The sequence below is a fragment of the Poromitra crassiceps genome, assembly GCF_964638095.1.
Source record: "Poromitra crassiceps genome assembly, chromosome: 5".
NCBI lineage: Eukaryota > Metazoa > Chordata > Actinopteri > Beryciformes > Melamphaidae > Poromitra > Poromitra crassiceps.
Window position 1 is genome coordinate 39402869 of NC_139642.1, and position 14166 is coordinate 39417034.

General features: G+C 42.5%; 2 protein-coding genes across 2 annotated transcripts; both read left to right on the plus strand.

Annotated features, from left to right (window-relative positions):
- Positions 1–303: 303 nt before the first annotated feature.
- On the plus strand, positions 304–2512 carry LOC310776470 (breast cancer type 2 susceptibility protein homolog; the record flags this gene model as incomplete). The annotated part of the gene is made up of 5 exons (XM_083636660.1): positions 304–1737; positions 2013–2111; positions 2204–2273; positions 2354–2433; positions 2484–2512. The coding sequence occupies exons 1-5, from the start codon at positions 366–368 to the stop codon at positions 2510–2512; spliced, it is 1650 nt and encodes a 549-aa protein (XP_083492786.1). The 5' UTR covers positions 304–365.
- A 210-nt stretch (positions 2513–2722) lies between these two features.
- On the plus strand, positions 2723–12913 carry LOC310776194 (breast cancer type 2 susceptibility protein-like). Its single transcript, XM_083636379.1, has 14 exons — positions 2723–2856; positions 2942–3132; positions 3297–3484; positions 3609–3779; positions 5433–5805; positions 5890–6045; positions 6136–6283; positions 6361–6473; positions 6582–6783; positions 8983–9149; positions 9277–9415; positions 9521–9777; positions 12219–12362; positions 12473–12913. Exons 2-14 carry the CDS (start codon positions 2944–2946, stop codon positions 12830–12832), a joined length of 2607 nt encoding a protein of 868 aa, XP_083492505.1. The 5' UTR covers positions 2723–2856; positions 2942–2943; the 3' UTR covers positions 12833–12913.
- The last annotated feature ends 1253 nt before the right edge of the window (positions 12914–14166 follow it).

Consider the following 14166-nt stretch of genomic DNA (forward strand, 5'->3'; position numbering starts at 1 on the left):
AGCCACTCTCTTCAGCCTTGCCCACAACATCGAAGAGTGTTGGTGCCTCTGTCATCTGTAGATTGAGCAATACCAGGGGTTTCTGTACAGCCAGTGGAAAGAAAGTATCTGTGTCTGATGATGCAATGACAAAAGCAAAGTTTATTTTGAACGAATGTGATGAATTTGAGGACAGAAACCAACAACAGAGACAAAAAGCAAACACCTCAAGAACAGGTCATCTACCCAGTCCAATTCAGGCTTCACCACCACAAAAAGGTGCTGATGTTGGTGATGAAAAGGAAAGACCACAAAAAGGTGGATTTCAGACAGCCAGTGGCAAAGGCGTAACCATTTCAACTACAGCTCTTAAGAAAGCCAAAGCCATGTTGAATGAATATGATGGAGTTGAGGATGAAAAGGAAAAAAGGCCAATACATCCCAAAATGCATGATGCACCACCAAGGAATAGTGGATTTTTTGCAGCCAGTGGAAAGAAGGTATCTGTGTCTGATGATGCAATGACAAAAGCAAAGTTTCTTTTGAATGAATGTGATGAATTTGAGGACCGAAACCAACAACAGAGACAAAAAGCAAACGCCTCAAGAACAGGTCATCTACCCAGTCCAATTCAGGCTTCACCACCACCACCACAAAAAGGTGCTGATGTTGGTGATGAAAAGGAAACACCACAAAAAGGTGGATTTCAGACAGCCAGTGGCAAAGGCGTAGCCATTTCAACTACGGCTCTTAAGAACGCCAAAGCCATGTTGAATGAATATGATGGAGTTGAGGATGAAAAGGAAAAAAGGCCAATACATCCCAAAATGCATGACGCACCACCAAGGAATAGTGGATTTTTTGCAGCCAGTGGAAAGCCAGTAGCATTTTCATCTGAGGCCCTACAAAAGGCAAAAATGCTTTTCAATGACATCAGTCTCAACACAGAGATCCCAACTGTTTCAGACACAAGGAAGACTGATGCAAACCTGGAATATGCTCAACATACTACAGAGAAAATAAATTGTGCTTTCACAACTGCCAGGGGAAGAAAAGTCCACGTCTCAGAGAAAGATCTTCTACAAGCAAAGAACCTTTTGAATGAATTTGCTGATGGTGGAAGTTCAGATTCTACAATGACTCCAAGGTCTCACTCGACAAGCTCACTTGACACCCATAGGTCTGATCTGTCAAACATGAATGTTTTGGAATCCAACTCGGATCTCACCACAGCCAGTAAGAAGGAGACTGACTGTGTAAAAGACACTTTTAGAAAGCCAGGTGTGCGTGGTTGCAGTTTTAGCACAGCAAGTGGCAAATGTGATTCTGTGTCAAAGAAGGCACCTCAAGAAACATTTACCGGTAAGTTCAAAGACGGCATAATTCCACCATCAGAGGAGGACATCCTCCTTGGAAGGCCTGGAGAGAAAAGGACAGGAATGGTGGACTGCAGAATGGATCAGACCAGCCGCAGTGATTCGCTGACGCATCAGTTCACAAGGCCAGAGGTGCCATCATCGCTGCTAAACTTTCAATCACTTCACCTCAGTGGCTGCACCGACACCCAGCAGAAGCTCTTTGCACAGGAAGCCATGGACTGCACGAAGGCTTTGTTAGACGATGAGGATCTAGCTGGCCAGAGTCTTACCATGACTTTAGAAAACATGCCGCTGCAGGATAAGCCTGAGTCCAGCAATGGATCTGGAGAGACACGAAAAGGAATAGGGAAAAGACCAGTAGAGGATGCAGATACGACTGGTAAGTGGCTCTATTTGAATGAAGTAATTCAATCAAACTGAATAACCACACCAGAAATTCAAATTGTTTAATGTTATTCTTTTAGGACTGTGTGATGATGGCTGAAATAGATAACATATATTTTGTTGAATTGCTGTTGCAAATATGCCATCATCTACTGTACAATCAGTTTAAATGTTGACATATGATTAAACTCAATGAATGTGCAGCCCTAGCATTTTGCATTCAAACATTTGCATTGTTTTTTTCTTTCTTTCTGTTTCACAATTTTCTAGGTCAACCTCCCCTGAAAAGACGATTATTGGAAGAATTCGACAGAACTGTGGATAGTCCGAGAGGGTCAACACTCCATGCTGCAAAAAGTTGTCCCGATGGTAAATCACTGGCGGTGTAACTTATTACCTGTAGCCTGCATATATGAAGTCTAACTGAAATGACTTGAAAATGTATATTTTACTTGATTAAGGTATAACGAAAGACCGGAGAGTTTTCAAGTACAGCATCTCTCTTCATCCAAACATCACCAAGCCTTACAGGTGAGCCGCCTGTGAAATGTTGTCAAGCAATTATCGCAAAAGTTATCAACCCACTGATATCTCACTTTTTAATCTTACAGAGATGGAAAAACCTATATGGAAACCGGATTGCAAACGAGAGAGCCAGTGCTAGCAAAACCACATCCAACCATTGGAGATGGTAGTCCTTCACATTCCAAGATGGCAGTGTTTGTTCCTCCATTCCATAAGAAAATGATGACGGAGACACCCAAGAGTAATACGCCAAAAGATGACAAAAGAACACCTGTGTTTAACCCTCCTTTCAAAAAACAAAGAATTCTTGTCAAAGAGAGCTCAACTAAGCCACAGACAAAGGCAGATAAATGCCAACATCCCTATGCAACGCCTACTACAACCGACACGTATGTCCCACCCACTAAGAAAACACAAAGCCTTACAGAAGTAACTGAAAGTAACGGCAAAGAAGATATTCAGACATCCGCCGTAGGTGAAACTGCCGATAACGATCTTAAGAATCATCAAAATCTTCCTTTTGGCCATGGGACAGAGGATTATCCTGCACAGACATCAGGTGTGGAGGACAGATTATCTAGAAGTCAAGGTAACCCCCCCCTTCCCAGATGAGGTCAATATAATACACTGTATAACATGATATACAATAACAATGTGTTTTGCTCTATTAACAGACATGGTTCAGAATCTTCAGAACTTCCAGCTTGCGCGGGATATGCAGGACATGAGACTGAGGAAAAAGAAGCGTCAGACCATTCGTCCTCTACCCGGGAGCTTGTTTCTCGCTAAAACCTCAGGGGTGGATAGGATCCCCTTAAAGGATGCAGTAAATGGACGGTCCCCTGCCCAGCACACCCCAAAACAGGCAAGGCCAGCAGCATTGCAACTGTGCTTTTGAGGTTTTACTCGCTATAGATAACGTTCAAGAAACTGATATTGCTACACATCGCTTTACTTTTTTAGTTTAGATGGTTGAAAATTATATATGTTTGATGTAAACAATTCATTTTTCTCTTCTTTTCTTTTCAGCTGTATGGCTATGGAGTGCATCGGCATGTGGCCGAGATCACTAGTGAGACTGCAGGATCTTTCCGCTTCAATTTCCAGCATTTCTTCAAACGGGAATTATTCATAGATGGAGGTGGCGTTCAGCTTGCTGACGGAGGATGGCTGATCCCGAGGAATGACGGGACTGCAGGGAAAGAAGAGTTCTATAGGTATAAATCGGACTTTAACATTGTTGAACTGATTGTAATGTTTGAGAAACCAGGTGTATCCCAATATCTGCAGATGCAGCAGGTTGTACCGACTCTCGTTCGTGTTGTCCTACACTGTCCACAGATCATTATGTGACACCCCAGGCGTGGATCCTAAACTGATCAGCGAGGAATGGGTGTACAATCACTACCGGTGGATAGTGTGGAAGCAGGCATCCATGGAAAGATCTTTTCCGGGAACAATGGGCAGTCTCTGTCTCAACCCAGAGCAAGTTCTCCTACAACTCAAGTACAGGTATGTATGATTCAAATTTAGTATGTAGTTGTAGTAGTAGAAATAGAAATGGTGTGATTGTTACATACTACTACTGACATACCTGCACTAACCCTGGAATGTTTAGATTATGTGGCTGGTGAATGGTGGTTGTGGTCTGATGGTCCTGTAGATTTATGATGGCATAGTCCAATGTCGATATAGTATTCTGTTACATCACCACATGGCCATCTTGGTTGGAAAATAACAAGTGATTGTAATCAATTAACAGGTGAGTACAATCAAGTGACACAAACAGCCAATGAGCTGTGTCTATTGTAGCGCCATATTGGTAGGAAAATGCTTGTGACATCATGGGAATACTATGAATAGCAGTGGTTCTCAGATTTTTTCACATTAAGGGCCCCTAAACTGACAAAAATTAGACCACGGAACCCCATTTCATAGGATTTTGTCCCACGGACCCCCATATGATAATAAGATTGATGCTTTTAGATGTTTTATTACAGAAAGTGTATAAAAACCATGCCATGACCAAAATAGTCATTGTGTTACTTATGAATGGAATTATAGCTCAAATAAATTACCCCTCTTTTGGCTGGGAACACCCTCAAGGACCCCTGGGGGTCCCCGGACCCCCATTTGAGAACCACTGCTCTATAGTCACCATTTATGGGCTCATATAGGATTCTTTTGACTTCAGAAATTGGCTTCTGTATGAATTCTCCCCTTGGGGTGGGGGTGGGGGGTCGTCATGGGTTTAGGTTTTGTTGGGCGGGGGGGGGGTGGGGGTGGGGGAGTATAACCCTTGGTTCACACATACGCCTTAAGCGACGCTTTAAGCTACGCCTAAGCATATAGGCATTGCTTCATGCACGCTAGGCGCCTATTTGCGTTCACACAGGATGCCACACTGAAGCCCCGCTCTGCGCTACGCTGATCACATGAGGAGTGGTTTTTTACACTTTTCAGATCTGATTTATAGCATGGGTGAGTAATATAAACCTCTTTTTTATTGTAATGTGCAAGTGACGATGTCTGTCTATTTCCTGGCCGGCTGTAATTGTTATTTTCCCTTGGGTAATCATGTGACTATGAGTCATCAACACCATAAGTGATACATGCATTGAGACAGGGGGGGGTATATATACATCTGACAGAAAAGACGTTAATAGAGGAACACATGAAGGACAGCTCTCCTACTATGCACTCGTTAATGCTGAAAAATAGAACAGACGCCTAAACGATAAATGCAGCGCAGCGTAGGCGCAACGCGAGCGTGGCTTCAGCGCAGCGTGGCAGCGGTATGTGTGAACGCTCTCTTCTGTTAACAAGGACGCCTAAATTTTATGCGTTGCTTAAAGCGTCGCTCTAGGCGTGTGTGTGAACCCGCCGTAAGAAGCATAGTCCTACACAAACAAACAAACTCTGGTATCATACATAGCTATTGACATTTTGCATAGACTTCACAAAATAGTTGATCCACAGAGAATCCATCTTTTCTTAAACATATCTCCAGTCTTTTATAAGCATATAACAAAAATCAATTCAACGTCATTTTGCTATAAAAGTACACATTTTGGCTCATGAAGAACAGTAGTAGTCATTAAATTAAATGTGATAATAGTGATAGTATCAATGTTTGTTCTGCTACGTGTTTGCTTATTTTGTCAGATATGATGTAGAGGTGGACCACAGTCGCAGGCCGGCTCTGAGAAAGATCATGGAAAAGGACGACACAGCAGCCAAAACCCTGGTTCTCTGTGTTAGCGGAGTCGTCTCCAGGGGTCACAACCCGACCAGACCGAGTCGGAGTGACGTCAAGACCCCACAAGGTGCTGATACCAAGGTTGAGAACCCAGTTGCAGTGGTTTGGTTAACGGATGGATGGTATGCCATTAAAGCCCAGCTGGACGTCCCCTTGACTGCCATGCTTCACACGGGGCGACTGGCCGTTGGTGGGAAGTTGATCATCCATGGAGCCGAGCTGGTGGGGTCCCAAGACGCCTGCCCGCCTCTAGAGGCACCCGAATCTCTCATGTTAAAGGTACTGTCCCAAGCAAAACAAGTAATACACAAGTTGTTCTGCCTATCCACACAGACCAAGCTGACTGATCGTTTTTGTTTTAAGATTTGTGCCAATAGCAGCAGACCAGCGCGATGGGATACTAAGCTGGGATTCCACAGGGATCCCCGGCCATTCCTGCTTCCCGTCTCTTGTTTGTACAGCAATGGCGGCTCAGTAGGATGTGTGGATATTGTCATACTGAGAAGCTACCCCATCCAGGTGCGTTTAGTGTTGTTGCATTCAGCATACTGACTACTGGCTGTTAATTTTACGATCGTTTTTGACAGTGTGCTTGTAATTTCTTCCTAGTGGATGGAGAGGAAACCAGATGGAGGCTTTGCGTTCCGTTGTGACCGTGCAGAGGAGAAGGAGGCGAGACGCTACAACAGCAGCAAGCACAAAACAATGGAGATCCTTTTTGCCAAGATTCAGACTGAATTTGAAAAGGAGGAGAAAGGTAGGGCATTTATTTTAATTGTGCGTGTCATGTATTGGCTAAAATGGAATTGGTTTTAAAAAGTCATGATCTTGTAGGTATTAACAAACCTCGAGGTAGAAGACGGACCCTCAGTCGTCAGGATATTGAGAGTCTGCAGGATGGAGAGGAGCTGCATGAAGCGGTGGAGAAAGACCCACTTTACCTGGAGGTGAGAGACTCTGACCTGACATACACTGGGTTTCTCAGTTAACAAGATAACTTGTTGCACTGTATTGCTCTGGAATTTCAGTCGCATACTTATTCTTTTGTGTGCAAGGCTGATTTGAGTGAACAGCAGTTGGAGACTCTACATACCTACAGGCGCTCTCTGGTAGAGAAAAGGCAGGCTGAACTGCATGAACGGTACCGTCGAGCCCTGGAGAACGCACAGGAGGGCGACGGGAGCTGTCCCAAACGAGATGTGACTCCTGTATGGAAACTGTGCATCGCTGACGTCAGGGACCATCTTGGCACGAGTGGTATTTATTTTGTTCTATTCAGCTCAATACTAATAATGACTTTTACTCTTATTCTCCACTGCAGGGGTGCCAAACTCCATTTCATCCTGGGCCACATCAGCATTATGGTTGCCCTCAAAGGCACAGTTGTAAATGTAACACCATATAAATGTATCTAGCCTACTTGTTATCGTAATACATAATTGCCTCTGATTCGATTATTGTTTTATAGTAATAAAATAATAACAATAATTAATAACTAGCTCTGAAAGCAGAATTATAGGAAAGAGAATGGCAGGCAACCAGTACTATAACTATTATTATACAATAATTACAATTCATTAGAAAAAAGATATATACAAAGTACGGTAGTATAAGTAATAAAGTCATCATAACACCATTTTCAGTTTGTGTAGTCTACAAGGAACATTTCAAATTCAAAATGTATATTGGTTGGTAAGAGAATAATAATTCAAAAATGGTTCTGGACATAATGTGGATGAAGCTGAATATACATATTTTTTATATATATATATTAGGGATGCCTTTATCGATTAGTTTTCCTGTCGATTACCCTTAAATTCTGAAGACGATTAGTCGATTAGTCTATAAGCAAAAAAAAAAAAAAAAAATTAATAATAATAATAATCAGGACGCCATCTAAATTGACCATAATTTAATCTATGTCAAAACATTCAACATGCAATTATTACATGTATTTAGGAGCCATTTAGCCAAAAGTTGAAGACAATTCCCAAGCCATTAACTTAAATGCTGCTGTTGTAATCCAACACACCACCAGATGTGTTTTAAACAGTTAAATGAGGAGAGACAGGAGTCAGTGTTTGGTTTCCCAGAGGCTCTCTGTTTTATTGAACAGCATGTTTTAGAAAATATTTAAAACAAAATAAAACACAATTTAAAACAAAATATGTTTCCCTGCCTTGTGCATTATGAACATTGCTACACATATAAAAAGAAAATGTTTTTGTGTTGTTTTTGTGTATGTTTTTGTGTGCTGCCAGATTTTCACCGCTATGCCTGTCCTCCATGGGGCGGGTTTGTAGAACACAGCTACAGAGCTGTCCACGTTCGTTGATGAAATGACAGGTTATTGTCACGTATGCTTCTGTTGCAATGGACGTCCAGATGTCTGACGTTATTGCCACACACTGTGCCTCCTCTAACTGCTGTTTAATGTACTCAGTCATTTTGCCATGGCTCACCTCCACTCTGGATGTTATCAAGGTGCGCCCCGGCACGGTGTATGCGGGCTCGACAAAGTTCATCAACTTGCGAAAGCCTTCGCCCTCGACAAAGCACAGTGGTAGCATATCGCGGGCAGTCATCTCAGCGAGGAGTTGTGTGATCGTTTCGGACCGGCGAGGGTCACATCGTCTGCGGGGTTCTGCAGTAAAAGCTGTGATACTGGTCTGCCTGCTAGTATCCGCATCATCTCCTCCACGCAAGTTTACGTCGAGATGCTTGTTCTGAAGGTGGGTCCTCATTGCAGTGGTAGAGTGGTTATATGCAAGCTTGAGAGAACATAGCCGACACACAACCTTGTTGTCTCTTTCTTCATCAAAGTATTGCCAAACTTTGCTAGTTTTCTGTCGCGTGGCCATTGTTGCTCCTCCTTTGTGTACTTCTCAACTCCTGTCCTCCGTGTGCGGGGAGGGGGGCGGAGGGGCAGTTGCCTTCAGTGACCCTGGGAATTCTACTAGCGCATGGATGACTGACGGTGAAAGACGCAAAAAATAAAATAGTAAAATAATTGTCGATTAGTAATTTTCACTCCGACTAGTGAGTGTGTCGACGATTAATCGATTATTTTGCGGCACCCCTAATATATATATATATTTGTTTTTATATGTATGTATATACCGGTATGTATGTATGTATGTATTGTATGTATGTGTGTATGTATATATATATATATATATATATATATATATATTGCCCCTGGTCTCCCCTACGGCCACCGCCGTTTGGCTCAGAGGAAGAATGACAGGTCTCAATGAATCAAAGCCATAGAATTATATTGCGCAAATTGTATTTTTGCTAGCTCTCACGGGCCACATCAAATTAGGTGCCAGGCCGGATTCGTCCCGCGGGCCTGGAGTTTGACATGTGCTCTAATGCAAGCCTTGCCATTAGGTTCTCTGTCTATATTCCATATATTGATGCACTTGATTTGAACTCGTTTTCTCCTGCTTTCAGTTCACCTACTGAACCTTTGGCGACCTTCCAGCGATCTGCAGTCTTTGCTGAAGGAAGGATGTCGATATAGAGTCTATAACCTCACCGCTTCTGAAGGAAAAAAACGAGCTGGTATTGCAGCTGTTCAGTTCACTGCCACGAAGAAAACACAGTTTCAGGACCTACAGGTACTATAAAAATAAACTACCTGTGCCACACACATAATCTGCATATAGAAGTATACATACTACTACTATATTAATGTAAACAGACCACACACATTTTCTCAGATGTATTATTTGCTTTATTGTTCAGGCCTCACAGGAATGGCTATCAGTGCATTTCCAGCCTAGGATATCTGCCAGTTTTCTTGATCTTCGAAGTCCCGAATTCCACCCACTGTGTGGAGAGGTTGATGTCGTTGGATATATCATCTCTATCATAGATGGACAGGGTAGGCCATTTTTGTTCTGCTTCAGTTGCTATCCTTACTGCATCGTTTATTGAAACGTTTACTGTATTGATTATTGAAATGTTGTGTGACGGCTTTTGAACACAGGTTCCTTCCCTGTGTTGTACCTGGTTGATGGGAAGCTGAACTTTGTGAAAGTGCGCTGCTGGACCAGCTTTGCTCAGTCTGGCTTGGAAGACATGGTGAAGCCACTGGTACTGTTGGCTCTGAGCAACCTTCAGCTGGGAGCTCAGTCCTCGTCTCCTATCCCTGCCCTGTATGCAGGAGATCTGACCCTGTTCTCCACAAACCCCAAGGACGTACATCTACGGGAAGCCTTCACCCAACTCAGAAACCTGGTCCAGGTATAATATAGCCGAAAAATCGTAAGGGGACATTCACACCAAAAGCGTTTTTTTCAGTCAGAACGGTATGAAAATTGTGTAGAGAGCGCTTCCATTGTGCACGGAGCGGGTTTTTTGCGCTCCGTTTATTTTCCCCTGCAGTCGCGTGCAGTACAGATCAGAACACAACGACCACAAGGACGGTAGCCAGCTGGTTTTGTCTGTTTGATGTTGTTGACTGTCAACATGAAAGCCAGATGATTGCCAATTCTGGCAGCAGCGGAGGTGCTGAATCCCTCGGGAGGAGAGAAGGTAGGAGGAGTGGAAAACCCGAGCAGCGCGCTTTTCCTCTAATGTTCAACTTTTTTCAGCTTTAAAACGCCCACAGCGCTCCTCCAAAAACAACAGACGCCACCAGCGCTGAAACGCCAGGTGCGTTCATTAAAAGAGGAGCACGTCTAGCACGTCCTTACATAGAGAATGGATTGCAGAAAGACGCTGGCAGCTCCAAAAACGCTTTTGGTCTGAATGTCCCCTAACAATACCCAATATGTTTGTTATTTCAATGCAATCTTTACCATCCACTGATTGTAGTAAGGACACATTAGCTGGCAGGGATGGATGCTCTTAAGTCCGATTTTACTTGCACCTTTTGAACCTTAGATCTGAAGTGATCAGGATCGCATTACCTGATTAAGTCCAGGTATTTTTATGCAAATTTTGATGCATCAAATTAGAAATGCTGATTGGAAATGGCAGAAGTTCCTCAATCACACATTCTGACTTCAGAGTACGAGCTGCTACCTTCAGGCAGACGCTATAGGGCGATTCGTTGCAAGAGCAACAGGTTTAAGTTTTCCTTTCTGCCCACTTCTATAGGTCTACTGAACAATCATCACATTGTTCATAGCACTTAGTGGAGTTAGACTTTTATGATGGTTATTGTACATCTGCATTGCTCTTAACTGTGATACTTTTATTACCATACTGGTGATTGTGCACTTATATTCCGGTCCTACGATGTATTATTGTATTGTTACTTGGTGTGACCTGCGATTAGTACTCATGATGAATATGCTTCTATTTGTATTTATTTTCTAATTTATTGAATTTGCTCCCTACTATGGTTAAGCTGACTCTAGGTCAGCTATACCTACAGTGTGAGTGACTGTTGCTTCAATTGAATGTACAAACGCTGCTAATATGTGTCGTCTGTATCTGTTTTAAAACGCTTATGTGAACTATTGCACTTTGCCCAAGACAAATTTCCCTCGGGACAATAAAGTATATCTCATCATCTCATCTCATCTCAATATGACCGAAAAAGATTTTACGCTCACTTGACGAGGAAACTTTTTGTCCATAAAGAAACGCTGTGCTAAACAGCAATATAAACTAATTTGCTAAGTAACGTAGTAAGGTGTACACTACAGTCAAATGCTGTCAAAAATATCTATGCATCATAGCTGCAAGAAATATAAGTATAAGTCTCCCATCTGTGTTGTATGGCCATTAGATTGTGTATTAATATTTTTGCAAAGTGCATTTTTGCACTCCGCCAACATGACGTATGGTCAGCATTAACATTTGAGAACAATAACAACTTTAATATTAATCAACGGTTTAAAGACTTCAGTTTCTTGCAGAGCTGTTTTTATTTTTGACTTAGCTAAGTTCTTTCTACAATAAGGAAGCCTTTATTTGCCATCAGATGTGTTATGGTGAACTTCACTTGACAGTTGAATGGAAACATTTCTACCATCATCAGAAGCCTATATAGCCTGTACATATGAGACATAACTGTATAATGGATATTTTCAGGTCAGATTTGAATGCCCAGATGGTGGTCTCAGATCAAAAGGTAAAAATATGTCAACATGATTGTTGAGTCACCCAGAGATAGTTGAAGGGTTAAATGCATGACCTCTGGGCCTCCATGCGTGCCTTGGATGGAACCCACCAGAGCTTAATTTCCCGTTTCCCCTTCCCAAATTCTAAATACAGAATAAAAAGTGTTGAAAAGCATGACCATAACTTGTGTTTTTATCCCATTTTCAATGGCGAAATAAAAGGCTATAGGTTGAGGCCACGTCTCATCATAGACGCTGGTTTAGCTGGCTCAGCCTGGCTGGGGGCGTGGTCAGGGTGGGGTAAAAACCCCCGTTCTATCCATTCAGCAAAGTTAGAATTTAGCTGATAGCCCAGCCCAGGCAGACACGATCAGGGATTTAACCACAGCAGTAAACGCACAGCTGAGCAGATGTCTTGTGTTCTGCTCTAGAACCCCCAAACCTGTAGTTTAGAGCCGCAGCACCGTCTTTTGGTGAGTCAGCCCATGAGATATATGGGCGGTTTTACCCCACTCGCGCGCCAGCCGTTTAACATTTTGTGGGGTTCCCAGACATGCGGACTGTCTCTATGGAAAGAAAGCTGACTGTGTAGTTTTCATTGTGTGATTTCAGGGTGACGAGAACTTCTTTACAGTTGCTGAGGAGAGACTTTCACATTTCGTCCAGTCTGACGGCCGGAGTGCTGTCTCTTCTCCAGCTCTGCACCCGAGAACTCCGGGCTGTATAACGGACAGAAGACAAGACACAAGGACCTGCGTGAGTTTTTGTAAAATGTATTCAATATGGTATATTTGACACTGTTCATTGTTGCGTTTGCTCTGTTACCTCTTCATTTTGCTGAACATTTGAGTCTTTTTGTCCTGCAGGTGACAGCTCAGCAGCCAATGCAAAGCTTTGGCTCCTTCACGCCTCTGAGCAGGAACCCCCCTCCAGCAAACTGTTCAGCTGAGAAAGACCCGAAAAGCCAGAAGAGAAGAAGAGCTCTGGACTATCTGTCTCGTATCTCCACTCCACCGCCGCTTTGCTACCAGGCCGCAACGGTCTCTCCATGTGTAAAGAAGACATTCAACCCCCCTCGGAGGTCTGGGACACCTAGCACCTTAAAAACTGTACAGACTCCGGCTCGCAAATCTGTCGTTGAACCCGTTGAAGATGAATGGGTGAATGATGAAGAACTGGCTATGATTGATACTCAGGTGTTACATGTTGGCGATTTAAGTAAATAGATTGTATGATGGTGCTGAATGTACTGTGAAGTCTTGTCTGTGTGAAGTTCCGTTTGTATTTTCCATAGACTGTATAATATTTCACTGGACTCATTAAAAGAGGAAAATTCATTTCATCACTCCATACTGCTCTATGTTCTTCCCTTAGGGTTAGGGTTTTTTACCTTAAAGGGACAGCTCACCCTAAAATCCCAAATACATACTGTATGTTTCCTCTCACCTGTAGTGCTATTTATCCATCTACATTGTTTTGTGTTAGTTGCCTGAGTTTTGGAGATATCGGCCCTAGAGATGTCTACCTTTTCTCCAATACAATGGAACTGGATGGCACTCGGCTTGTGGTGCTCAAAGCGACAAAAACATAGATTTGAAAAACTCAACACCAATGTCTCTTTCCAGAAATCACGACCCGGTTATTCAAGATAATCCACAAACCTTGTGAGCAGTTTCATGTAGGAACAATTTTCTTTAGACCCAACTACACCTGCTAGCTGCTAGTCCTACATGAAACTGCAGCTAGCACGTTTTTGCCATTTTGAGTACCACAAGCCAAGTGCCATCCAGTTCCATTGTATTGGAGAGAAGGCAGACATCACTAGGGCCAATATCTCCAAAACTCAGGCAACTATAAGACAAAACAATGTAGATTGATAAATAGCACTACAGGTAAGAAGAAAAATATGTAATTTGGATTTTAGGGTGAGCTGTTACTTTAACATTAAATAAATTACATGTATTACCAATTTCAGAAAATATGTTTACGCAATTAGGCTCAACGGTTTCAGAGCAGTGAACATATTTCTTTATTTTTGCTATTTTCATAATAGAATAATAGTAAAGCCTTTCTGTAAAATGGAATGGACCAATCAAAACTATCTCATATTTTAGATTCTTTAAAGTAGCGGTAACATGAGCAGATTCATCTCCAAGGCCTTTGGAGAGAAATTTAATCAGCTGTCTCCAAACCTTTGACTGGTCAGTTTCAGTTGCCATAATGTTGGTTGATCTGTAGGTGGCGACAACTGTCAATCTGTAAACATAAGGGCACGAAATGTTTTGACCGAGCGGGAAAAGCCATGGGGAAAGCTCTTTGGAACATTTATTTCTTCAACAGCAAACTTTTTTTATTTTTATTTTTTATTATGCTATTACAGATACCGGCTTCATGAACAACATTCAGAGAGCCTAGCATTGATCTGCAGCTACTCATACATATATGTGAGACTGATTAAGTATGATAAATAGAAGTCCTTGAGTTTTAGGGTCTCGTGCTGAGGAGGTGCTTGTTCAGTCTCTTCTTGAAGGCATCAACACTGCTTGACTTCAAATTAGTG